Raw genomic sequence first — 25,362 nt, 5'->3', positions numbered from 1 at the left:
TATTAATTATGTCTTCCATCGTTTTCCATTCCCAGAATCCCAGAGGGTATAAGAAAACAATTCGAAATAAGGAATATGAAAACAACATCTAAATACAGGAGAAGAAGGAACAAGTAGTAACTGCTACTTAGTTCAAGTAATATTTACATTTGACATACTATATTAAGAAATCTAGATCACAAAGAAACAATTCATTTGCATAAACAACGAAGTTTCAACAAATTGTGAAAACCAACTTCAATTGATTAATGTACGGGATAAAAACATAGATACATTAGCTTGATTATTAACGCACAAAAACATAAAGTAAAAACTCCAAATTAGCTAACACTAGCTTAGAGCCGAATGGTATATATGCTGCATAAGATTAGCAGTTCTTTACATGCTCACCATGAGGTTCTGCATACCAAGAACCAATTCAGTAGCATCGGGGCGGGAACCCAACTCAGACTGCAGTTTTCTTAGCAATTCGCCGAAATCTTCACACACATGAGAGAAACTTTCTAAAGAGACTTCATGGCTGAGGACCTCTACCTTCATTTCCTTCACATCACTTGATATATTATTAGATGCCACCTTTATGCTAATAATATGAATAAAATTCTCTTGGAAGTATTTATTAGATTGAAACCTAAAAACTAGAGCCAGGGAGTTCCAAAGCTTCGGCCCGAAAGTAATATAAGCCAGACAACTATTTATATGCAATTTTTTTATGATTGTGAGAGTGTTAGACACTCCATTGTCGATCTATTGGATGTCAATGTCATATAATCGATTTCATTGTGAGAGACTATGGGCACTAATACTGTGATGTTCATGCATGCTCATTCATCTTCTTCTTAAACCCTGTAAACCTTTGACACCATGTTTTATTCTTCTTAATTCTCTACTAATTGCATTGAGCTTTTGTATATATTGAGTCTTACACATTATCGTTACATGTAATCGATGCACATTATGTTCTGTATGAGATAAAGAAGCATGACACATGCAACACTTGCTGAATACTCATCTTTCCCAATTGGCTGTGGTCTTCAAGTCACCAACGTTAATGTGCATTACCAGTAAACAGTGGTAATAGCCTATACGTACATGTTTGATCCATTGACTAGAAATTGGTTTGAAGCTATATAATCATGAAGTGAAAGGTTAATTAGTTAAGCATGTTAGATATTGACACATGCAGAAGTAATGGAAAAGAATCAAAGATGCATGTCACATATTTTTTTAATTGGCTGAATGTACTGTATATTCGTTGTTTATGTTGTTTGATATCGATTTTGTTTGTGAATTTCACGAAACTGTTTCACATTGTTGTAATTAAATCAACATAGAGTTTGTCATTATATGGTCAAGAAAGTTTTCATCCTAATAGATTTTGGGGGTTTTTTAATGTATTTTAGGATTCTGATTGTGGGGATGCATGGTTAGGATGGATTGGGAATCTCAAATATAGTAGCTCGGTATATTATTGAATTAAGTCTTAAGTCGTTGAATTGTCTTATTGGTTCGGATTCATTAAATGAAAGAGCCAAAAATAGTATTTACTTGAACAAAATATTAGCCAGCTTCGACCAAGCAAACTTAAGCATATACGCATACGCATTTTGCCATAAACAGCGTGACTTCAAAGGTTCAACCATAGTCACTTTGCCCCCACCTTCAACTTGCATGTAAGAACTAATACTCGTCTGAAACTCTTTAGTTGGTTAATCAAAGTCAGTTACATTTTTGTAAAAAGGAAAAAGAATAGCACATAACCAGAACAATAGTTGCAAGCGAAGCTCATCATTGTAATAGTTGCAATCAAAGTTTATGCTTTCTTTAAACTTGTCTAAGCTACGTTTGAAAATGCTGGTAATGCAAATGCATGTTTATGTCTTATTCAAAAGATACACAACAAGGTTTTGTAAATGATAGGGAATATGATACCTATGTTAGGTGTGTGTGTGAACTTCTGAGAGAGGCGAATAAGTTGGAGTGTTGAGAGAGGCGAATAAGTTGGAGTGTTGAGAGAGTAAACTTCTCTTTATTAAACATTACACTCAAGTGTGATCCAGTTGTCTTTTTTCAACTATCTTGTTTTTGTCACAATACTTGTTTCAACTTTCAACTAATATTACCAATTCAATTACTAATATTACCAATTCAATTTCAAGTGCGAATAAGTTGGGTGTCTTCCTTTGTTGTTTAATATCTCTTTATTTTTCTAAATGGCTGATTCTCTAATTTCCATTGTGTTGGAGCAATTGGCCTCGTTTGTCCAGCAAGAGGTGGAACTTGTAGTAAGTGTTCGCGAAGAAGTTGCAAAGCTGATTAACACACTCAAGATGGTGCAAGCTGTGCTCTACGATGCGGAGGAGAAACAATTTAAGGAGCAAGCAGTGAAGGTTTGGTTGGAGGAGCTCAAAAACATTGCCTATGCTGCTGACGATGTTTTGGATGAATGGCATACTAGAACTCTCATCACGCAAAACCAAGGACCTGATGTCCAAGTCAATCGTGGCACCCGCAATCAGGTTCTTTCTTATTTGCTCTCTCCTTGCTTTTGTTTTAAATCAGTTGTTGTACACCACGACATTGGTAAGAGGATAAAAGAAATACGGCAAGGCATAGATGTGATTGCCCGCAATAAGGACCAACACAATCTCATTGTCACTACCCACCGCGAGGAACCTAGACAGCTAACTAGCTCTCTAGTTGATGTATCCGAGATATATGGTCGTGATCTTGATAAAAAAATTATATTGAATATATTGTTAGATGAAAGTAGCCCTCAAGAAATACCCGTTCAAGTCATCTCCATAGTAGGAACTGGTGGTTTTGGTAAGACAACACTTGCCAAACTAGTCCTTGAAGAAAACAAAGTGATGGCTTTCGAGAAGAGGATGTGGGTGTGTGTCTCCGAGCCATTTGATCTTATAAGGGTTGCCAAGGAGATCACTGAACAAGCTGGAGAAAAGGTCCCAAATGACTCTGGGTGGGAAACTCTGCATAAGTCTCTGCGCGATTCAGTCAAGGGAAAACGGTTTCTTCTAGTGCTGGACGATGTTTGGACAGAAGATGCCGAAAAATGGAACCCGTTGAAAATTTCTCTAGATAGTGGTGCTGTAGGAAGTAAAATTTTGGTCACCACACGTAATGAAAAAGTTGCAGACATGATGGGCTCTACATATAAACATAGGTTGGGAGAATTGTCTGACAATGACTGTTGGTGGTTATTTAGTCGTATTGCTTTCCAGGGAAGAGAAGAAGATCTTAGCAAGTTTGAGGAAATTGGTAAGAAACTTGCAAAGAAATGCAAGGGTGTCCCTCTTGCTACCAAGACTTTAGCAAGTCTTATGCACCATAAGAAAACAAAAACGGATTGGAACAATGTTTTGACAAGTGAAACATGGGATATGGAACATATTGAAAAAAATATTTTACCTTCTCTTTTCATGAGTTATAACCCTTTGCCCTCAATTTTGAAGCATTGTTTCATGTATTGTGCGATTTTTCCAAAAGATATGGAAATCTCGAAAAATTGGGTGGTGACGTTATGGATGGCACAAGGTTTTCTCGGCTCAGAAGGAAACAAAGATCTTGAAAAAATTGGAAATGAATATTACGATGATCTCGCTATGCGCTCATTTTTTCAGGATTTCAGAAGAGATTCCGAAGGCAACATCACACACTGTAAGATGCATGATCTTGTTCATGATTTTGCCCAATTTCTCTCAAAGAGTGAATGTTGCATTCTAGAGACAAATGACACAAAATTTGATGAAAGCAAAGTTCGTCATTTAGCTACTATGGGAAATATGATTTCCCCGATGATATGCAAGGTGAAGAACTTGCGAACCTTGTTAGCACCCGTTAGACCAATATATACGGTTCCTGTTGAGCTATATCAAGAATTAACATGTCTTAGGACACTGGATTTAGGTGGTAGTGACATCGACAAACTACCAAATGAAGTGGGAAAATTACTGCATCTAAGATACCTTAATTTATGGGGTACCAATTTGTCAGAGTTGCCAGAGACTATATGCAATCTGTACAATTTGCAAACTTTGGAACTCTTTCAGTGCAAAAAGATCCAGAAACTACCTAGCGGTATTGGAAAGTTAACTAATTTGAGACACCTTGGTAATGGAGGAACTGATGCTCTGGGTTACTTGCCACAAGGGATTGGGAGTTTGCGCTTCCTTCGAACATTAAGTAAGTTCATTGTGCGTGGTTCAAGCATGGGATGCAATCTAGGAGAACTTAAACTTCTCACTTTTCTTCAAGGGAATTTGAAGATTGAAGGATTGGAACGAGTGGTAGAAATGAATGAGGCTGCTGAAGCAGAACTGAGGATGAAGAACCGCCTTCGTGGACTAACTCTAAATTTTGGAGACTTAGAACAAGCAGATGTGGAAAAGATGAAAGGTGTTCTCAAAAACCTTCATCCTCATGAAAATTTGGAAGAATTGAAAATAAAGGGGTATCCTGGCCTCCAGTTCCCTAGTTGGATCACAAGCGGGTCGAATCTAGTCAGTTTAAAACTTCACGGATGTGGAACACTTACAGAATTGCCTGCTGCTATGGGGAAAGATGGAATGCCTTGAAAAGCTAGAAATAGTCAGAATGGGTTCGGTGAGACACATTGGTCGTGAGTTCTATGGGGGTGGCAGCAGTAGTTTTGTAGCATTCCCAAAGCTGAAGTCACTTTTATTTCGTGATATGGTTGAATGGGATGACTGGGATCTTCCAATTTCTAAGGATATAAATGTCATGCCACAGCTGTTAGAGCTCAGTCTGGAAAATTGTTCAAAGTTGAGGAAACTACCTGCTCTCGGAAGACTACAATCCCTCGAACTTCTTATTATCGACAATCTGGACGCAGTGAAACGAATTGGAAGTGAGTTTTGTGGAGTCGACAGCATTGATAGCAGTAACTCTGGTGAGGGTGTGGCATTCCCAAAGTTAATGACACTTGTGTTTACAAATTTGGAAGGGTGGGAAGAGTGGGAGCTTCGGGTTTCAGAGAAAACGAAGATTTTTCCACAGCTGATAGAGCTCCGTCTGGAAAATTGTTCAAAGTTGAGCAACCTACCTGCTCTCGGAAGACTACAATCCCTCGAACTTCTTATTATCGACAATCTGGACGCAGTGAAACGAATTGGAAGTGAGTTTTGTGGAGTCGACAGCATTGATAGCAGTAGCTCAGGTGGTGAGGTGATAACAGCAGCATTTCCAAAGTTGAAGAAACTTGTATTTAGGAATATGGAAGAGTGGGAAGAGTGGGAGCTTCCAATTTCAACAACCAGCATGGGGGATACCCCACCGGCATTAATGCCTTGTCTATGCGAGCTTGAATTGTATTATTGTCCAGTGTTGAGGGCATTACCAGGTCTTGGAAAGTTAAAATCTCTCGAAAGCCTCAAGATATGTAGATTGGGTGCCGTGACACAAATGGGTGGTGAGTTTTTGGGAATTCCAGACGATGACGATGACGATGTACACAATGGTGGTTGTTCTACAGAAGAGGAAGGTGTATTAAGCAGTGGAGGCGGAGAATCAACATTCAGAAATATATTGGGGAATCCTCTGCGAAGTATTGGTTGTCTCTGTTTATCAAAATTGAACACAGAGGTAAAACGAATGGGAGGTCTTCTTGCCTGTTTCGGAAATTCTGAAACAACAGGAGGAGGGTCTGCACAGGTGCAACAAGAAGAAGAAAAAGAAGTATTATTCCCAAGTTTAAAAAAGCTGGAAATCTTTCATCTGCCAATGTGGCGGGGGTCGAATTTGCCTTCCCAGAAAGACAGAGTGGTTATTATGCCTCTTCTCCGTCAACTTACCATTCGCAGGTGCGATAAGTTACAAGTAATACCTCACTACATGTTTTCTCAATCGTTGAAAGAACTTCAAATATGGGGCTGTCCAGAACTTGGAAGGGCCCAGCCTTGCCTTCCTCCACTCCTTGAGTCCCTCGAATTTTATAGAAATGTAGGTTTTTTATCAAACTCACTACCTGTATGTGATGTCGAATGCTCCCACAACAACAACAATAGTTACCCATATCTCAAAACTGTTTCCATCTGGTCTTCACCGCACTCGTCACTCCCCAAGGGTTTCAACAAACTCAAAGGAATTCAAAGATTGGATCTTTCCTATTGTGACACACTTGATTTCGAGCTCAAGGAGTTGAACCATCTCACCATGCTTCAACATTTGGATATCAATCGCTGTCCTATTCTGAAAGAGCGGTTTGGAGAAGGAAGGGACTGGAGCATCCTTTCCCATGTTCCCAAAATCACCATTGATCTCGAGGAGATTACGAAAAGCAACTGAACTCTTTGTGGAGGAGGAGGAGCTCAAAGGAGCATCAAAGCCCCAAACAGGTAACAATTTCTGATTTTTTTTTATTATTATTTTTTTTTTTGGGTATCAAAATTAAATATGCAGGAAACTCAAATAGAATTCGAATTAAATGCTTGACAGCTTGAGTGCATAAGATAAGTTGAAACTTCAGAGTGGTACTATACAGATAAATTGGTCACTGTTTTATCATTACCGTTCTTAGTGTTCCATGAGATTCGATAATAATATGTAGTTTCAACAGTTTTGAGGGTAAATTGATCTAATAATGATCAATCTTTTACTTTTTCTCCTCTTCTTTCTTGGTAAATAATTTCTATTGCTAAGCTTATTTTCACAGATTTTTTTAGCTCAAATGTGTCTTGGTGTCTACTTGTTTCTGACTAATAATTTCATAAATTGCATTTTATAGGTATATTGATTCTGGAGAAAAAGACTTTTTTGTTAGTCAATTTTCAAGGTAAATTGATCTAATAATGATCACTTCTTCGTTTCGACAATTTATTTTCTCTTCTTGCTTTCTTGGTAAATAATTTCTATTGCTAAGCTTATTGATTCATAGATTTTTGTTAGTCAATTTTCAACTAATACTGCTATTTGACAGTTTGACACGAGCTGAAATGCTGATGATGGTAGTGGGTGTTATGGTTGGTTAGCTCAAATGTGTATATGGTGTCTAAATACACTATTATTTATGCACGCATAGAAACAACTGGGAAAAAACATGGAAACAGAGTGGTGAAAGCAACTGACGTCTATGTGGAGGAGGAGGAACTCAAAGGAGCATCAAAACACGAAATAGGTAACAATTTTTGAAGTTTTTTTTTTGTCCCAAACTTCATATCTACTGATAAACGTTTATTCAAGGATTTAGCAGTGTCAAAATTAAATATGCATGAAACTGAAATAGAACTCGAATGAAATGTTTGACTGCATAAGATAAGTTGAAACTTCAGGGTATAGCTCACAGATAAAATTAGATAAGGTGAATGAAATAGAACTTGAATGAAATGTTTTAGTGCATAAGATAAGGTGAAACTTCTTAGCTTTCCAATGCAAAAAAAAATCAGAATTAGAAAAGTACTTGGCTTTAATAACCTTGACCCAGAATAATTTGGCGCAATATTTATATATTTGAGGATATTGGTAGTGCTGGATGTTGGGTACCATTTTCTTTTAGTTTGTTTCCTTTTTTGAGTGGGCGGGGTTCCCAAATTTTTAAATCAAAGTTGGCCCTTTCATGTCTTACCTTCTCTTTTTTCATTTTTTTGTTCACGTCCCAAGTGTGCAAATCTGACCAACTAATATACTTAGATTGAATAGTGTATCTTCGTAGTAGTTTCTTTTTTATATGGTTCCTATTGAAGAGGTCCAAAATTTTCATCCCTCATTCTTAGCTGGGAGAAAGTTTGGAAGAAGCATTGTTGAGAGAAACATGGGAAGAGAGTGGTTTTGAAGAAGGCGACGTCGTCTATCACAGTTCTCAGCCATGGCCTGGTAAACTTTTTGTGTCATGTCTTGAGTGGTAATCGTGTTTATTGATCCGTTTCATTGCATTATAATGGCAAAGTAGGGCAATTAGTATAGATAATCATATTCCAGTTAAACATGCAGTTTTCACAAATTGTGCTAATTTGAGACTGATGTAGTCGTTGCTGGCAATATATTTGAGTAAGAAAAATGGCACCAAAATTTGAAAATGTTACAATAATACCATTATTATTGTCATCTTATCTGGATAACCAAGTAGGTTTGTTATCATCAATGAATTACTATTTTGGATAAACTAAGTCAATGAATTACTATTCTCATATTCTGAAATCAAACTAAGTCTAAATATGATGTCAAACATTAAATCAGTTATGTTAATAAATGAACCCCCTCGTTTCTTTTCTTTCATAGTTTAGGGTCTATATTTACTTCTTTATCGTCCATGCACACATCATAAGTTTCTTGTCTAATGGAAGTATAAAGTAGGTACATTTCTCAACACAATGTAAGCTGGGTCAGCTACCTATTAGTTTCTCTGTACACATGAATGAATGAAATAAATTTTGCAACATTCTTGTATTTTTTTGTGATTTCTAAGGCTGTATTCAAATAGTACCAAGGTGTCTGTTATTACCCCTTCAGGATGTTTATAGCTATCTGAGAGTCAGCAGACACCACTTTCTTTTTTACCTAGTAGAACACACCTGGTTTACCATAAAGTATCCCTGAATCTCTTGGTATAAGACTGATCTCATGCCCACTTCTTCTGTATGGGCAAGTAATACTTCTCCCTCTGAGTTTCTGATTACTCCAACTCCAGTTCTAGTATCTGTCATGGCTCCATCCGGGTTCATCTTGACAGCATCCTACTTGTTTGATCCATGAACAAAGGATAGGTTTTCTTGGCTTGTAGTTGACCTGTAGTCCAATCTTGTCCATGAGGACCCTTTCCTCTATTGTGTCTTTCAATTCTTATACTTGGCTTTGCAGGTAAGTTTCCATTTCACTGATCAGTTTCTCTCTCACTATGTTGCTAGGTTGACTTCTCTTTTTCGTATTTGGGAATCACGTCGGAATGTAGTGAGCCATGCTTAGCTCCTTGCTAAGTGCTAGCTATCTTGTTTGTACACTTTTATTGCTAATGAAATATAACTTTTCACGGATGAAAATAAAAGGTTGACTTGTGTTTCTAAACCTTCTGAAGTTTCTTTCTGTCAACAAGTGGCTCACAGTTGCATAAATGTAGGTTTTAAGTATCTGAGCTTCTAAGCCTTCTATATCATTTCTGGAACGTAGTTTCATGAATATCGTCCATTCTCTGTTATGGTCTCTTTGTATTCTTCCTCCAAGTGCATTCTTAACACCTTACCAGACTTCCCTGCTACATGGGCATTCCAAGAGGAGGTGTTTGGAATTATCTCGAGTTGTTGCATAAGCTGCATTTGGAATTCTGTATGACCTTTTTTCTTCTTCAATCTATGGGCATTCAAAGAGAGCATTGAAGTATTCTTTGGGCCAGATTTTTTATTATAATGTTGTCTGATGCTGTTATGATTCACAGAGCTGCAGAAGTTTGGTGGTCATAATGATATAGAGATGGGTACTGTTGCATATAAGATAGTGGAGCTACAACTGCAGCACTAGAAATGTAAATATGATAGCATGTTATGTAAATCTGCCCATTGCTTATCCCACTTGTCATGATATCGAAATTTTGCAGAAGCCTTTAGTCAATAAAATGGTTCAAGTCCTTAACGATACCACTGGTCAAGGTCGGTGAAAAGAAATTCAGGTAACTAAAACCCTCAACCTCAATGTGGCTAGTTGAAAATGCAGTGGTAGATGTTTGTAGCAACTTATAAGCCCAAAGTGTTACTAATATATAAAAACGTATAATGTTTGATGTCTTTTACTGATCAGTGTATATGTACCGATAGTCTAAACTTAATGTAGAACAGGAACGCAAAAAACGAGTAGATCGTTATCATAGCGAATAGCTAGGATTCACTAGCAAGTATAGTGGGGAGGAAGAGGAAAAAAGAAAAAAAAAAACAATAAAATGGATAGTCTCTTTTAACCCTTTGTGCATGTATGAACTATGGATGTTGTTTGTGAATCTGAAGTTTGTTGTTGTGGGTTATTTCATTCCTTATCAATAAACAGGTTATAAGTGACAACCATACTCTAGTTTGACAAGGTTCACTAGTCTGACTTATTCATTTTAGTTCAAAAATTCAAACAAGGTTGCATGTGACAACCAAACAGTAGTCTGACTTATTTTAGGGTGTCCTTCACTGGACTTTGCTGACCTAAACATGGTGAACTACTACCAAAATTGTTGGTGCATAACTGAGCCGGTAGTATTATGGGTTTTAGTTGTTATTGCACATGACATGACTTGAATAAATCAAGTAAAATTATGAGCAATCATTTTGAGTTAGGCATTTATGCTGTGTTTGTTCTTCTCCATTATTTTTAATAATATGATTAATATAACAATAGATAGACAAGTGACTGTGGAGCAAGGCAACTATTGTGTTATCCGCATAAAATTTGAGAATCCCCAAGGTTGCTGTTATAGGAATTTTGAAAGTGGTTAAGTCCACATCTTTCAGTGCTGATCTTTTGGAGTGTATATATAAGCCTTGTATCTCATCCACACGAGTAAATGGTTCAGTCTAGTTATAAATATGGAATTGAAACCTTGAAACTATATAGGAGAGCTAATTAGACCTATATCACTTTCCCTTCTGGGAAATGTGGAAGAAAGAGTTTATTCATCTTGTTTATTGACATCTTGGAATTATTACATTAGTTTGGAGCTTCATGGCACAGTCTGATTTGAAGAGTGTATGGAAACGCTCTCAAGCAGAAAGGGTACTGGATGTATCTTTTATCAAGTCTAATAATACTGTGTTGATAATTGTTAAGTTATCTATGAAGATTTGATCTTTTTTCCGCTGTAGTTAGCTTGCTGATCTTCTTCACATTAGTTATGCCTTCTTAAGTTTAACGGGCTTAAGGGAGCAAAAATTCTTGAAAATCTTTTGTCTCATGAATGCAGCTCTTTGGTGGAAAGAGATGTTGAAGAAAGGTTGCTGACAAACTAGCAAGTTTTATGGCTTAAGTTTTGTGGCTAAAATGGAAGGCAGTTTGAGCATATCACGCGCCAAAGAAACCCTGGGGATACACCTTTTAAGTAAGTTTCTTATAGACCTATTACAACGTTATAGTTGCCCTCATCACTACAGTGTCCCTTCTTTGTATTTTAGTTATTTTCAGCAGCACTGGTCTAGAAAGCATAGTTTTGAACCACTTTGCTCAGAGAGACTTTGTGATGATTAGTAGCAGGGAGGATTTTAGGAGGTGTATGGGTTTCCAGCTGAGTTTGTTTGTTTTGCTTTGCTTTGTGTTTTTTTGTGTGTGGGTGGTTGGGGTGTGTGTGTGTGTGGGTGGTGGTGGGTGGTGGGTGGCACCCTATCTGGATAGCGATTGCCATCATATATTTTGACTTTGTCTATCTGTTACTCTTTCCAATTAATTGCGTAGGAAAAAGATAAAAATCAATGTTTCTGTTTGTACAATCTAGTACTTCAGCAACACTTGCTCTGTGCTGGTGTATTTATATTTTTCCGCCGTATGCTGTGCAGGTTTCTGTTTGATACAGGCTGTGCAGACTACAAGTACTATGAGTCGAGGCTTATTGAAGAAGAAAGACTTCTTGCGCCTACTGTAGATTTTCAAACACAGAGGTTTGTGCTCTTTTTCTTCCAACTCAAGAATTTATTTTTAATGTCAGGTTTTCTGAGTTAATTACTTAATTAGTTTTTTGAAATATTTGGGATTTTAGATGATAAAAATCGTGTCGGAAACTGCACGACACATTTGTGAATTGTAATCAAACCGTATCAACTCAAACAATAGATGCAAATTCCACTCACACCTGTCACTCACGAGAACACGGCATTGAATGTAACTAACCCATGTATCATTCGTCTCCGTGTCTTTGTAACTTAGTTTCAAATGATAGATGGAAATTGCACTCATTCCAATCACTCAATAGAATACGGCATTCAAGTATGGGTTGATTGCCATTGAACATTTGCACTCATTTTGTTGCTCAGTTGATACTTCTGATGTGATTAACCATTTCTACCATATGGATCATTTAATTTAGGGGCAATAGGCGAGTCTACGACCTGTTAGATGCTATTCTGTAGGATAGGGAACACACTTACCTTATAAGCTTTATCAGTTCAAGTTTCCCAAATCTCTGGGTGTTTCATTTTTCTCACTGGTTGTGAGTTTTTGTACAATATAATTGATACTAATTAATGTTCATTTTCAGTGAGCTCAAACACTTCTGGTTTTAAAGCATCAAATGGTTCTCAAAAGAATCAGTCTAACTATCAAACTCCTGCTTCAGCGTTATATGAAGCGAATGAGGACACACAAGCAGGAAGTAACTCTTACGGTGTGTATGTTATCTTTTATCAAACTCTTGCTTACATTTTATTTTCTTAGTCTGTTACAATAGTTTGAACTGGAGATATGTGATACCCAGGTGAGTGCAGCGCACCATCGGCTTCAGATCCTATAGCTATGATGGAGTTTTACATGAAAATGGCTGCGCATGAAGAGCGGAGAAGACAGCCTAAGCAGTCAAAAGAGGAGATGCCTCCCCCTGCATCTCTTCATGGTCAGATTTAATTCTTTTTTATATTCCCCCTTCTCTGGAAAAGTTCGTTTGAATCACATGTCTCCGAGAAGCATATGAGGAATTGCTAGAGGTGTTCTAAGTTCTAACAACTCTTTTGCAAAATATTGAACATATACTTCTTTTCTTGTGCATTGTAGCCGCTTCAGGGAAGAAGGGACACCATATGGGTGATTATATCCCACTCGAAGAACTTGAGAAATTTATGGCCAACTGCAATGACGTTGCTGCACAGAAGGCTGCTAAGGAGGCTGCAGAGAGATCTAAAATTCAAGCTGACAATGTTGGGCATAAGCTTTTGTCCAAAATGGGCTGGAAAGAAGGTATTACTTATGTTATATAAGACATGTCTGTTCCTACTAAATTACTTGGCGTGTGTTTGATTTGCGTATTTTTTGTGGTAAAAGACACTTACCTCGTTAGAAGAAATTAATTTGTTTTTTTTTTCAGTGTGTGGATTTTCTCAAATACCTTACACCACTAAAGAGAAGAACTCTTTTTTTGTGGTGGAGGGGTGTGTGTGCGTCTGTGTGCTTATTCTTTTTACATTTTACCAATCTGCAAGTCAAGATTGCCTTTTTTGTTTGTAACCACGATTTGAATATACCATTATAGGTGAGGGTCTGGGGAGTTGGAAGAGCGGTCGTGCCGATCCAGTCATGGCGGGAAATGTGAAAACAAACAACCTTGGGGTTGGTGCACAAGCTCCTTGTGAGGTTACTCCGGAGGATGACATCTATGAACAGTATAAGAAGAGAATGATGCTTGGCTATCGTTACAGACCTAATCCTCTGGTGAGCGTCTTTATTCCTTGGCCTTGAGCATTCTGTCTTATCTTTCCCCCCTTCAAAATTTCTCTAGTTTTTAGTTGGCGCTATATTTCAAAACAAAATAATAACATCCATTCTTGTTTTGGTTACACAGGGCAATCCTCGTAAAGCATATTACTGAAAGCCATAGGCGGTACTTGTGAGGACCTGAGGGCGTGTGGATATATCATTAGGTTGTCCTAGAATTTGATGAAAATGAGAAGAAATGGGGAAAATATTGATATTTTGTTTGTGATTACTTTTATAGTCTTATTTATACACAATTACTTCTTGTAAGATTGCAATTAATTTTCTTTTCTGGACAGCCAAGTTTGTTATGTATTCTCGAGTCTCTTTTTTATGCTGGGCTGTGAACCAAGGGTCAATTGTTTTTATGTAGTTTGATAGTTTGATATGCAAAACGAATAAATAGACAATAGACACCCAACATGAGAGCCCAACTGGTCCAAGAGGGAGTTGGTGTGTACTCACCCACTGACCCACCATGAGGTCTTGGGTTCGAGTCTTGTGGTGGCCTCCAGGACGCACCCCTCCGTGACAAAATGCCTTAACCAAAAAATAAAATAAAAAATAGACAATATTAATGTTGCTATCATTCTAATATTAATTACACTTGTTACTTTAAGGTTGATGTTTGGTCCAATTAATTTGGAAGAAATAAGTTGGGCTGTTGGGTGGTTTGACTTTGTTCAATTTGAAGTGTGAAGTGTGCAAGACCAAGATGCGCTAGTTCAGAGGATGCTGTTGCAATTTGTTTGCCTTAAAGTTTCCATCAAATTTCTGCTTGATCGATTTTCCCATTCTCCCTGTTGTATCTTCCAATCTCATGCAGAATCTCCAGTAAAAACTCCAATACTCTTGAAAGTTGTAAAGTATAAATAAAACAACCAATACTCTTGAAAGGAAAAAGACATAACACAAGTTGTGAAACAAATTTGCTGTTCGTAAAGAGGATGCTACCTGCATAAGTTGACAAGCAAATACGTCACTGACCGTCATTTTTTCAATATCTTGACACTTTTATAAATTCGTCAAAAGGACAGGTCCTGCTGTTTGTAGACCAATGCCCAATAATGATGGGCAAGCTAAAGTGAGATGACCATATTTCCTTATTGTATCACCTAGCCCACTTGTTCTCTGCACATCAAATCCTTCTAAAATTTCCGTAGTATAACAACTGCAAAGAGTAAGAACTTTACTGTCGTGAAAAAGTGTTGAACACAAAAAATCAAGTATGTGACTAGACTTATGAATGTGACAGATTTAGAGAAAAACTCAAATACATAATTCTCCAATATAGAATGCAAACAACCCTAGTTATTAAGAACGTAGACGCTGAAGGTTCTAAAGCACCAAAGACATGGTTTAAGCTTTGAAGTGGTGAGAGCGGATTTGAAGGGACTCGAGTAATCATAGCCTAAGACGGAATTATTTCAACATTTGAACAAGAAGAAAAAAGGGGCATTGATTAACTAAGATGGACTTCCATGTATACTCACGCAGTTTTGATGGTTTCAGCTGCATCACAAGCATTTGGATCACTTTCCACTACATATATCAGCTTCTGAAGCCCACACCTCTACAAAATTTATTTCAAATGTGCAGTACGCCGAGTTACATATAAGAAACCAGCAATTGCAGACATATAAACTTTTACTATTGATGCACAAGAAAAGTGTTTTTGTGCACGAGAAAAGTGTTTTTGCTTAAATATTGAAGTCAGTACACTAGTTACATTCAAGCAAAAGATCGATCATGGTCCTTTAAATACTGAATAACTACGAGTATACAGACTAGATTTACACATATTCAACCAGGCTTACTACTTTTGTACTTCATGCAATGTAGTATGACAGCAATGCATTATATCTGATCTAATTCAGCACAGCAAGTGACACGGTCTGTTACACATGTGGCATCATTCCTTTGCCTCAGATGGTTAATGCATATTTTGCAGATATTAAGGTATATGAAACAACTTATGAAATCTATAGCCTAATAGAAAACACAAATCACTAAACTAGCACCAGGAACAAAAGGAAATACAAAATTAACATTCCCAGGAGACGCGTGAAAACACTAAAACTGCACATCAACCTACTACATCACATGCTTACAGAGGAACAATGGCAACAAATACTAATAGAATGTATGATTAATTGGGGCAACTAAAATGCTCAAAGCCAAATATTCGCAAACATGTCAACAGTTATAACTTATAAAAACTATTGACCGTTTTCGTACTCAGATAACTGACAACATATTCTTGATACTGATAGCAACTAATATATTAACTGGATAGTTACCACAAGTCTCAATTTCTGATCTCGATAGCGATTATCCTTCATTGAACAATCATGAACAAAGATGCATGAAGGAATGGCCGTCCTACAGAAAAAGAAAAGGTTTGAAGAGTTTACCTTCTAGAAGCAATCATGAACAAAGATGCATGTGCACAAATCACTGCCACCAGCTACTGACCACTGCCTCAAGCTACTTGCCCAGACTGCTAATCCCCATCATCACAGCAGACCTATAAAGACAGTTCTAGCACGCCTCCCTAATCTACACCCCACGTTTGTGATGCACTTTACACGTGGTGGGTGAGGATTCACTCTCAACATCTATAAATACCCCTCTTATGAATTATGCAACAAGCGTGTGATTCTTTTTTTCCTCAAAAACGAAGAGCAAGACTCGTACTAGTCTAAACTCATGGCGAACCTCGGTCCCTTCAATAATCCATTTCAGTTCCCATTCAACTGTGTATGTAAAGGAAAGCTAAATCACGCCTTTACAGACGCCTTTTTCAGTTCAGTTTATTATTGGGTTTTTAATAGCTCAAATTTGCTATTAGTTTTTCCCTTTTGAAATTCTTCTAATAGTTCTTTGCTAGCAGTTCTTCTCTTCAATTCTGGCTCTGGTCGATTTGGTTTTGTACTCATCCAATTATCAGGTACGTTTTTCTTTTTCTTTTTTCTTTAATGGTTATTTCCGTGACACATATTTCATTTCAGAAGTGGGTGGATGCCATTGCTAGTTTAAATTAAGTTTTTCTTAAAAATAGGTGGATGTTTTAGTATTACCCCCCCTACTAGATGAGCCAATTAGGATTTCCCCCAACTAGATGGGGAAATTAGGGTCTCTCCCCTGAATACACACAAAAAAAAAATGTCAACTTGGGTTGACCGTGTTTTTTTTGTGTGTACTCAATGGACCCTATAATTCTCCATCTAGTGGGGGGAAATTCTAATTGGCTCATCTAGTAGGGGTAATCTCTATAGTTAACCCAAATTTTAATCTTCAATTCATTAAAATTTTTGAAATTTACAGTTTTTAGGTGTACCATGTACGTTATAATCATTTTATTGTATGCTCACAATCATTTTGTTTATGCGTAAAAGTATGTTTGTGGGCTATGCTTAAATCACTGATACTAATACTAAGTATATATGTAGATGAAGCAATATTTACTTGTGCATTTCCATGGAATAGATTATGTGGTTAGACCAAGTATATGCTAGGATGTCCTTTACTTTGTCGTTACGCTTACGTGCTATAAGTATAAAGATTTTTCACAAGTTATTGTTTTAATGGCTTTGTAGTGATTAATTGAGTTTTAGTTGTTTTAATGAAATTGTATGAGGGGATATCATATCTATACATGTACTACTTATAGGGCTGACTCAAGCCTAGATGTGGCCTTGTGGCCTTAGGCAACCAATCCAAGCGACGCATTTTTTTCCTTCAAAATATTATTGAAAAATTGAAAATAGTGTGTGTGAGAGAGATGTTGAGAAGGAGAGACGTTAGTTAATATGCATTTAATATGTTTTATTTAGTTACATTGAGAAAGAGTGAAAAATGTACATAGAATGTGGAGATTCTAACATATATTGTGGGATTTTATATTTTCTTTAATTTTTTCTTCTAATTCTAATTAAGATATCTAACTAAATTAGGACACTTCCACAAAAATTAAGATAACTACGCTCCAGCAACCATTAGATTCATCCTATAGCTACGAGATACAAATTGTGTAATGGTCTATTGGATTAAACTTTATTCAAACCAATTCACTCCGGAGATTTAGTGCGTGGGGAGAAAACAAATAGACTCTTAGTATCCTTTTTTGTTTATTTTTTTCTTTATAAAATATGGTAATATCAAATTTATGTAAGGAGAAATAAGAAAATTTGGATGCCTTCTAAATCTGAGGCCTTAGGCGGTCGCCTAAGTCGCCTTATGGATGAGCCGACACTGACTACTTATGTGGACTACTCATACTCCGAGGAATGGATTGTTGGTACCCAAGGAGGTTTAAGAGAAAATGGTGAAAAGCTAGTGAAGTGAAACTTTTGAACTTATTGTCCTTCTAACAAAGAACAAAAATTTTGCTTCGTTCTATTCATATTTTTAACAGACGAACTCCATGAAATTATTGCCCGTTACCCGAGTAGCATTCATAATGACTTGGGAAATGACCATGTCACATAGGTGTTTGATGTTGGCTATTAATTTAATTAATCTCCAAAGAATATTTATTTGTGATAGTTGGGAAATGACTGTCACACAGGTCTTTGGCGTTGATAAAAGGGGTACGATACAAGGCTTGGTTTGTGGTGTCTCCAAGACCACACACATGGTTGCAAAACCAGCTTACAAGAGAAAGGTCGAAAAAGAGCATGGGTCACGAATGGAACTTCAAAGCCAAGTTGAGGATTTGAAACTTAAAATGTACGAAGAGAAAAAGGCGCGCATAGAAATGCAGTTTCAAGTTAACGCATTGCTAGCTATATATGCGAGGAATCAATTCGGAGTCCTAAATGCTATGCTCTACCTAAAGAGGACACGTCAGCAAATGTAACAAACAAGATTCAGTTAGAATCTTGACAACTGTGTATTGATAACAATCTGTAACAACTTTGTAAGAGTTAGTATATAAAGAGTATTATGTAACAATTAAAAGTAAGAAATGAAAAATACATTTTTAGTTTTCAGTGTTTGTCTCAAAATGAAAAATACAATTTTAGTTTTCAGTGTTTGTCTCAAAACATTATCATGGTATCGGAGCTTTTACCAGACGGTTTAAAGATTCACCATTAAAGAAAGCAATCAAAGCTTCTTTTATTCATTTCTTCTTTAAATCAAATGGCACGAACAAATCAAGTTCAAGTTCCTTCGTCAAATCAAGTTCAAAGGTCTGATGCTCAAATTCCAGAAACCCTAAATTCATCTCAAGTTCAAACTTCAAATCAAGGTTCGATGCTCAAATTTTAAACACTAAATTCATCTCAAGTTTAAGGAAATTTATTTTCAAATCCAATGAATTCATCTCAAATTCCAATGAATTCAACTCAAATTCCTATGAATATCAATCAAAATCCAAATTTCAATTCATTATATCCAAATATATGGAATCCAAAATCTCTGAATGGAATAAGAGTGCTTAAAGAACACACACACTTTGAATGGAAGAGAGACCTTGATTTGCAGTACTTCTTTGAGAAATACACATGCACCCCCTGCCTAATGAGTGCGACGTCATTGTGTTCACAATTTTCGGTTCATTTTGTGTGTTGCTAAAGACTTTTCCCTGGAATAATGGTTTTTATTCTCAAGGTCAACATCCAGTTTTCCAGAATCAATCTATGAGTATGCCGATGGTTGTTCCTCCTTCAAACACAAATTTCTCTTTTCAGAACATTGCAAGCATGGTTCCTTTGAAGCTAACCAGGGAAAATTATTTGATGTGGAAGCAGTCTTTCTTCCAATTCTAATGAATTTTGATCTACAAGGCTTAGTTGAAGGTACTGATCTCTCACCTTCAAAGTTTCTAGTTGATAATTTGGGAAATAATACAAGCCAAATTAATCCTGCTTTTGTCACTTGGACAAAACGAGATCAAACTGTGTTAATCTGGATGAATTCTACGTTATCTATGGAAGTATTACCCTATGTTGTGGGTCTCTCAACATCCAGAGAATTGTGGGTAGCTTTGGAAAAACGGTTTTCTACTGCTTCAATAGCACATGTAAATCAGTTGAAGGAAAAACTCAGTAATTTGAAGAAAGGAAGTTTATCCATGAATGAGTATTTACAAAAGATCAAATCACTCTCAGATAGTCTTGCTGCTTCAGGTGCAAAAATCGATGAAAGGGACTTGGTATATCAAACACTTCGTGGATTGTCCACCGAGTATGAAGCATTTGTCACTGTTATTGAAGTGAGATCTGAACCTGTTCATGTGGAAGAACTTCATGGTTTATTACTCAGTGAGGAACTCAGGATAGAATACAAAAACAAGAATATACTTCACTCAGAACAAATTCATCAAGCATTTGCTGTCACTAGGGAGTTCAATGACAGTTCTGGCTAAAATAATAACACCAATTAATTCTGGTTCCTATAATTTTCCGAATTACAGAGGTAACAACAGAGAAAATTACAGAGAAAATTACAGAGGAAATTATAGAGAAAATTACAAAGGGAATTATAGAGGAAATGGAAGAAATGGAGGCAGAGGAAGAGGCAACTATATAGGCAACAACAATTATAATGGTTATAATGGTTCTGGAAACTACAATAACTCAAATGGTAGCAGTTCTGGGAACTTCAATAGTTCTGGAAATTATAATGGTTCTGGAAACTACAGTGGTTCTACAAGCAACTATATTGGTTCAAAAAACTCGAGCTATGGAAGCAATACATCTGGAAGACCACAATGCCAAATTTGTAACAAAGTTGGGCATCTGGAAATTGATTGTTATAACCGACTTAATCACTCTTATGTTGGTCGCATTCCTCCTGCAAAATTAGCCATGTTAGCTAGCATGCGTGAAGCATCCAGTTCTGACTATGCTCCAAAAGAGTCTTATTGGTATGCTGACACAGGTGCTACAAATCATCTTACTTCAGACTTATCCAATCTTTCAGTACATTCAGAGTACAAAGGTCAAGATAAAGTGTTTGTGGGAAATGGACAAGGTTTGCCTATCCTCCATAGTGGTTCTACTACCTTTAAATCTTCCTCATCATCTCATGAATTTCAGTTAAATAATATTCTCCATGTTCCTCATATCACTCACAATCTATTGTCAGTTCATAAGTTTTTAAATGATAATCACTGTGTTTTGATTTTCACACCAAATTCTTTTCATGTTAAGGATATTGCATCGGGGAAGATGCTTTTCCAAGGCCCAACTGACAATGGTCTTTATCCACTTCCACTTTCCAACACATCATCACACATGATCTCCTCACCTTCTATTGCTTTGGTTGCAATAAAAGCTTCTGCTTCTACCTGGCACAACAGATTGGGTCATCCAACTTCTACTGTACTTCAAAAGCTTCATCAAGCTAATTCTATAAACATTGCAGGCCCTGTTGCTACTTCTTTTTGTTCTCATTGTACTTTAGGTAAAATGCATAAACTGCCATTTTCTAGTTCAGTGTGTAAATCAACTGTTCCTTTACAACTGTTACATATTGATTTGTGGGGACCTTCTCTAATTCAATCTATCAGTGGTTTTCGATATTATGTGAGTATCATTGATGATTTTAGTCAATACTGTTGGTTCTTTCCTATTCATCAAAAATCATATTTTTCAGCTGTTTTTGTCAAATTTAAACTTCTTTATGAAAATAATCTCAATTCGAAAATAAAGTGTATACATACTGATGGTGGTGGTGAATTTATAAGTACTACCTTCAAATCTTTTCTAACCTCTAGTGGCATAATGCATCTATTTATATGTCCACATACACCAGAACACGGTGGTATTGTAGAAAGAAAACATCGTCATATTGTTGAGAAGGGTAGAATTTTATTTTCTCAGTCCCACCTACCCAAAAGCTACTGGGTTGAAGTATTTTCTACTTCAGTCTATCTCATAAACAGACTTCCTTCTCCATCTCTAAATAATATCTCACCTTGGGAGAAGCTTTTCCGCAAAGTACCAGACTATTCTTTTCTTAAAACATATGGGTGAAGATGTTACCCTTGGTTAAAGCCTTACACAACCAACAAACTTGAGTTTAGAACTAAACCTTGCATATTCATTGGTTATAGTTTGAACCACAAAGGATACAGATGTCTTGATTTTGATACTAGCAGAATTTACTTATCTCGGCATGTAGTTTTTAATGAACAAGAATATCCTTTTCATCAGTCTAAATCATCTACTTCTTTAACAATTTCTTTTTCTCCGTATAATCAATTTGTAGGTACCTTTTTTATTCATAAACCTACTTCTCCAATTGAGTCTTCTGACATTTCTTTGCAATCTATTCATTCTGACACAATCCTTCAGTCTCCCAGTTCTAACTCTGATTCTAGTACTTCCTCATCCTCGAATAGTATTTTACCGTCATTCATTCCCTCGTCTGTTTCTAATACTCACTCCATGCAAACAAGACTAAAAAGTGGTATTACAAAACCAAAAGCACTTTTGTCCACCAATCATCCTATACCATATGCATTACACACAACATTGTCATCTCTTCCCTCTACTCCAACATGTTACTCTCGAGCTATTAAGGATGAAAACTGGAGGAAAGCTATGGTACAAGAGTTTAATGCACTGATAAAAAATGATACATGGGATCTAGTACCTTTCTCTCACCTGATGAATTTAGTTGATCACAAATGGGTTTTCAGACTCAAACAGAAATCAGATGGAAGTATTGACAAGTTCAAGGCAAGGTTAGTGGCTAAAGGGTATCATCAAAAGAGTGGATTGGACTATAATGAAACCTTTAGTCCAGTAGCTAATCCTACTACTATTAGATTGATTCTCTCTCTTGCAGTGCATTTCAGCTGGGACATTTGACAACTCGATGTGTCAAATGCATTTTAGCATGGTTATCTAAAGGAGCAGGTCTTTATGACACAACCTCAAGGTTTTGTGAATCCTGATAAACCGAATCATGTATGTAGATTAAAGAGATCTTTATATGGCTTGAAACAGGCTCCTCGTGCATGGTATGAGAGGTTATATCTATCAAGTATTACTTTCTATTGGATTTGAAAGCTCTGAAGCAGATCATTCTTTATTTGTTAAGAAGGATCCCAACTCCATCACTTATGTCTTGGTTTATGTCGATGGCATTCTAATAACTGGCAGTTATATATGCTTCAGTGTATCAGTCCATCATCAAGCAATTACACTCAGTATTTGAAATGAAAGATCTGGGCTCACTACACTTCTTTCTTGGCCTGGAAGTTCATAGAGATCACAGAGGTTTGTTTCTTTCACAGAGCAAATATATATTTGATCTTTTACAAAAGTCAAAGATGTCAAATGAAAAACCATGTAGTACGCCTATTTCTACTAGTTGCAGACTTGATGCTCATTCAGGTGAATCAATGCCTAATCCCACTGAATATAGATCAATTGTGGGTGCACTTCAATATCTCACTTGGACGCGTCTAGATATATTATTTGCTGTGAATATGGTCTGTCAATTCATGCACAATCCTAAGCCACCACATATGCAAGCTGTCAAACAAATTCTGAGGTATCTCAAAGGTACTATTGATCACAGTGTTTGGTTTACCAATTAAGTCTAATCTTAAACTTCAGGCATTCTCTGATGCGGATTGGGCTGGCTGTTCTATGGATAGAAGGTCAATCACAGGGTTTTGCATATATTCTTAGGTAACAATCTTTTATCCTGGTCAACAAAGAAGCAACATACAGTTGCTAGATCATCTACTGAAGCTGAATATAGAGCCTTAGCCCATACAGCAGCTGATATTTATTGGATTTGTCATCTTCTCAAGGATCTCAGAATCATGTTGCCTTCACCTCCTTTGGTATATTGTGATAACATAAGTGCGATAGCGTTAGTTAGAAATCCTGTGTTTCATGGTCGAACGAAACATGTGGAAATTGATTACCACTACATCAGAGAATTGGTAATTCAAAAACTTTTAGATGTTCAATATCTATGTACACGAGACCAGCTTGCTGATGTCTTCACAAAAGGCTTGTCTGCTCCACACTTCAAGTTTCTTCTATCCAAGCTTTTAGTGAGACAAACTCCCTTCAGCTTGAGGGAGGGTAAAGAGGACACGTCAGCAAGTGTAACAAACAAGATTCAGTTAGAATCTTGACAATTGTGTATTGATAACAACTTGTAACAACTTTGTAAGAGTTAGTATATAAAGAGTATTATGTAACAATTGAAAGTAAGAAATGAAAAATACATTTTTAGTTTTCAGTGTTTGTCTCAAAACATTATCACTACCAACTCTACTTCTGATTAGGTATTTGTGAAGATTATGATTAGAACATCTTGATAAAAGTACTTAATTTGGATTGACCATTTAGCAATCATTGGACAGATAAGCAATCGGGGGTATTTCACATATTGATTAGTCTTTTCTCAGTTTACCTTATGATTTAGTATGCTACAGATCAAACCCCAACCTTAGAGGAGCAATCTTACGAGTCTGAAGACTGAAGGTGAGATCATTACTATTTGAAAGTATTAGTAGTCTATTTCGTTTTATTTAATTAAACTGCTATTCTTTTACAATGGATGTTACGATTAATTAGAGTCCCCTCGTCAGAAAATAAAAGTTCAATTTAATAGTGATGGGAAGCTGAAAAATACGCCACATGGCTAGGGAAGCTTATTTAGTAGCTTACAAGGACAAATTGTTCTCCTGGGTATATTGAATGGATCTTTCTTCCTGAAGATGCTATCAAGCAAAGATTTATGGAATCATATCCATGTCAGTATGTGCTTCATCAACATATGGCTGACGGCTGACCATGACCAGCATGTAGATATTGACGTGGTTATTTAATATTTACATGGTTATTAAATATTACATGTGCATATGGTAGCTTGGTAGTGTGCATGTGATAATCTACCCATTGCGAGAAATGGAGAGTAGTGGTGATCACAATGTTGTATGAATGAGTCGAAGTGTTTCATTGTATTTGATGTCAAACCAGCTATTGTGATAGGTAATGATAGTACTTTTACTTCCAGTTTTATACCTTTTCTCTAATACTTTAGTTTTGTCGATATGTCATATTAAAATGAAGACCAAGATTTTATACACTAAGGCGGAGGAGTTATGAACCTATCTATTTGTTTATGTTCCTTAAGTATCTACTTCTCTATATTCGTAGGACCATTTTGTTTACAGATGAACTATGTTCTTTGTGATTCTCAGGCACGTCACCTAATGTGAAAAAAAATGGTTCATTTTGAGGTTAAAACTTGATTTGGAAACGGAGTGGGTTTTTCACCGGGATAGTCACTAAGGCAGACCTACTATTGACATCCTTCAGAGAAACTTTTTTCACATTGGACACGATATCGAGTCCCCCCACGTACAAAGCTCCATGATGCATATCAACAAATTTAATGATCAATCCTCCGTTAGCTTCTCGGACTACCAAAAATCGTTGTTTTGTTGGCTATAGAAGAAATTGCTCGAGTATATACATCTCTGCTAACCCAGATGTGCAGATGATGTTGGCATGTATATCTCACTTTGTGATAAACATGAGATTTGATGTTTTGTTTTGGCTAAAAGCATTGTTATGTTTTTTCAAATTGAATTCTACATTGTCATCTCCATATGTAATCTATATTTATAACATTGAAGTTCATTCCAGGTTTAGGTACAATGAAGTCTATTGGAAAACTTTGGATGCATTTTCTGTTTGTTATAGTAGTGCAATTTGAAGACACAATTGCAAAATATTTTATATTTCCTCCAGTTGAATAATTTTAGAAAAAAGTAAGAAAAATACCATAAATATTTTGACAGAATAATAATACAACATTTTTTTTCTCAGGTTATGATGCACCCACTTAGAATTTGTCTGCAAAATTTTCACTGACATTTTGTGTCTTTTAGGCTTCTAGCACACGTTATTGACATCCCTCCAAATAAAAATTTCCCTATCTTGGTAACATATGCAATACATGTGTCCATTACTAGTACTA

The 25,362-nt window shown here is 36.5% G+C and overlaps 3 protein-coding genes and 2 long non-coding RNA genes across 9 annotated transcripts; 4 read left to right on the top strand and 1 right to left on the bottom strand.

Annotated features, from left to right (window-relative positions):
• The first annotated feature begins 1,417 nt into the window (after positions 1-1,417).
• On the top strand, positions 1,418-4,733 carry LOC147485269 (putative disease resistance protein RGA3). The gene is made up of 2 exons (XM_086569990.1): positions 1,418-1,872; positions 1,905-4,733. Exon 2 carries the CDS (start codon positions 2,214-2,216, stop codon positions 4,593-4,595), a length of 2,382 nt encoding a protein of 793 aa, XP_086426116.1. The 5' UTR covers positions 1,418-1,872; positions 1,905-2,213; the 3' UTR covers positions 4,596-4,733.
• LOC147485268 (uncharacterized) lies at positions 4,615-6,324 on the top strand. Its single transcript, XM_086573503.1, has one exon. The coding sequence runs from the start codon at positions 4,615-4,617 to the stop codon at positions 6,322-6,324; it is 1,710 nt and encodes a 569-aa protein (XP_086429629.1).
• On the top strand, positions 5,764-13,693 carry LOC147485267 (SURP and G-patch domain-containing protein 1-like protein). Of its 2 annotated transcripts, XM_086570001.1 has the most exons (9): positions 5,764-6,374; positions 6,956-7,153; positions 9,563-9,634; positions 11,493-11,594; positions 12,191-12,316; positions 12,407-12,541; positions 12,700-12,882; positions 13,175-13,353; positions 13,484-13,693. In XM_086570001.1, the coding sequence occupies exons 6-9, from the start codon at positions 12,445-12,447 to the stop codon at positions 13,508-13,510; spliced, it is 486 nt and encodes a 161-aa protein (XP_086426127.1). In that variant the 5' UTR covers positions 5,764-6,374; positions 6,956-7,153; positions 9,563-9,634; positions 11,493-11,594; positions 12,191-12,316; positions 12,407-12,444; the 3' UTR covers positions 13,511-13,693. The 2 variants fall into 2 exon arrangements, with proteins under 2 accessions (XP_086426127.1, XP_086426126.1); XM_086570000.1 differs by lacking the exons at positions 5,764-6,374; positions 6,956-7,153; positions 9,563-9,634 and adding an exon at positions 10,980-11,041.
• Positions 13,694-13,950: 257 nt separating this feature from the next.
• On the bottom strand, positions 13,951-16,040 carry LOC147485266 (uncharacterized). 4 transcript variants are annotated; one of them, XR_015200776.1, is made up of 3 exons: positions 15,810-16,040; positions 14,889-14,968; positions 13,951-14,566 (listed from the first exon to the last, which is right to left on the bottom strand). It is a non-coding gene; the product is annotated as an uncharacterized LOC147485266 (long non-coding RNA). The 4 variants fall into 4 exon arrangements; XR_015200777.1 differs by lacking the exon at positions 15,810-16,040 and adding an exon at positions 15,696-15,744; XR_015200778.1 differs by lacking the exon at positions 14,889-14,968.
• Positions 16,041-16,119: 79 nt separating this feature from the next.
• Positions 16,120-18,389, top strand: LOC147485265 (uncharacterized). Its single transcript, XR_015200781.1, has 2 exons — positions 16,120-16,345; positions 17,966-18,389. It is a non-coding gene; the product is annotated as an uncharacterized LOC147485265 (long non-coding RNA).
• The last annotated feature ends 6,973 nt before the right edge of the window (positions 18,390-25,362 follow it).

Source organism: Coptis chinensis, chromosome 7 (assembly GCF_015680905.1).
Source record: "Coptis chinensis isolate HL-2020 chromosome 7, ASM1568090v1, whole genome shotgun sequence".
NCBI classification, from domain to species: domain Eukaryota; kingdom Viridiplantae; phylum Streptophyta; class Magnoliopsida; order Ranunculales; family Ranunculaceae; genus Coptis; species Coptis chinensis.
The sequence above is the reverse complement of the archived record's forward strand: the minus strand, read 5'-3'. Positions and strand labels throughout refer to the sequence as shown.

Bases quoted from the DNA above. Each gene is read 5' to 3' on its own strand.
- LOC147485269 (XM_086569990.1), top strand. From the start codon at position 2,214: ATGGCTGATTCTCTAATTTCCATTGTGTTGGAGCAATTGGCCTCGTTT.
- LOC147485268 (XM_086573503.1), top strand. From the start codon at position 4,615: ATGGGTTCGGTGAGACACATTGGTCGTGAGTTCTATGGGGGTGGCAGC.
- LOC147485267 (XM_086570001.1), top strand. From the start codon at position 12,445: ATGATGGAGTTTTACATGAAAATGGCTGCGCATGAAGAGCGGAGAAGA. The intron at 12,542-12,699 runs GTCAGATTTAAT...TGTGCATTGTAG, and splicing joins TCCCCCTGCATCTCTTCATG to CCGCTTCAGGGAAGAAGGGA. The intron at 12,883-13,174 runs GTATTACTTATG...ATACCATTATAG, and splicing joins CAAAATGGGCTGGAAAGAAG to GTGAGGGTCTGGGGAGTTGG.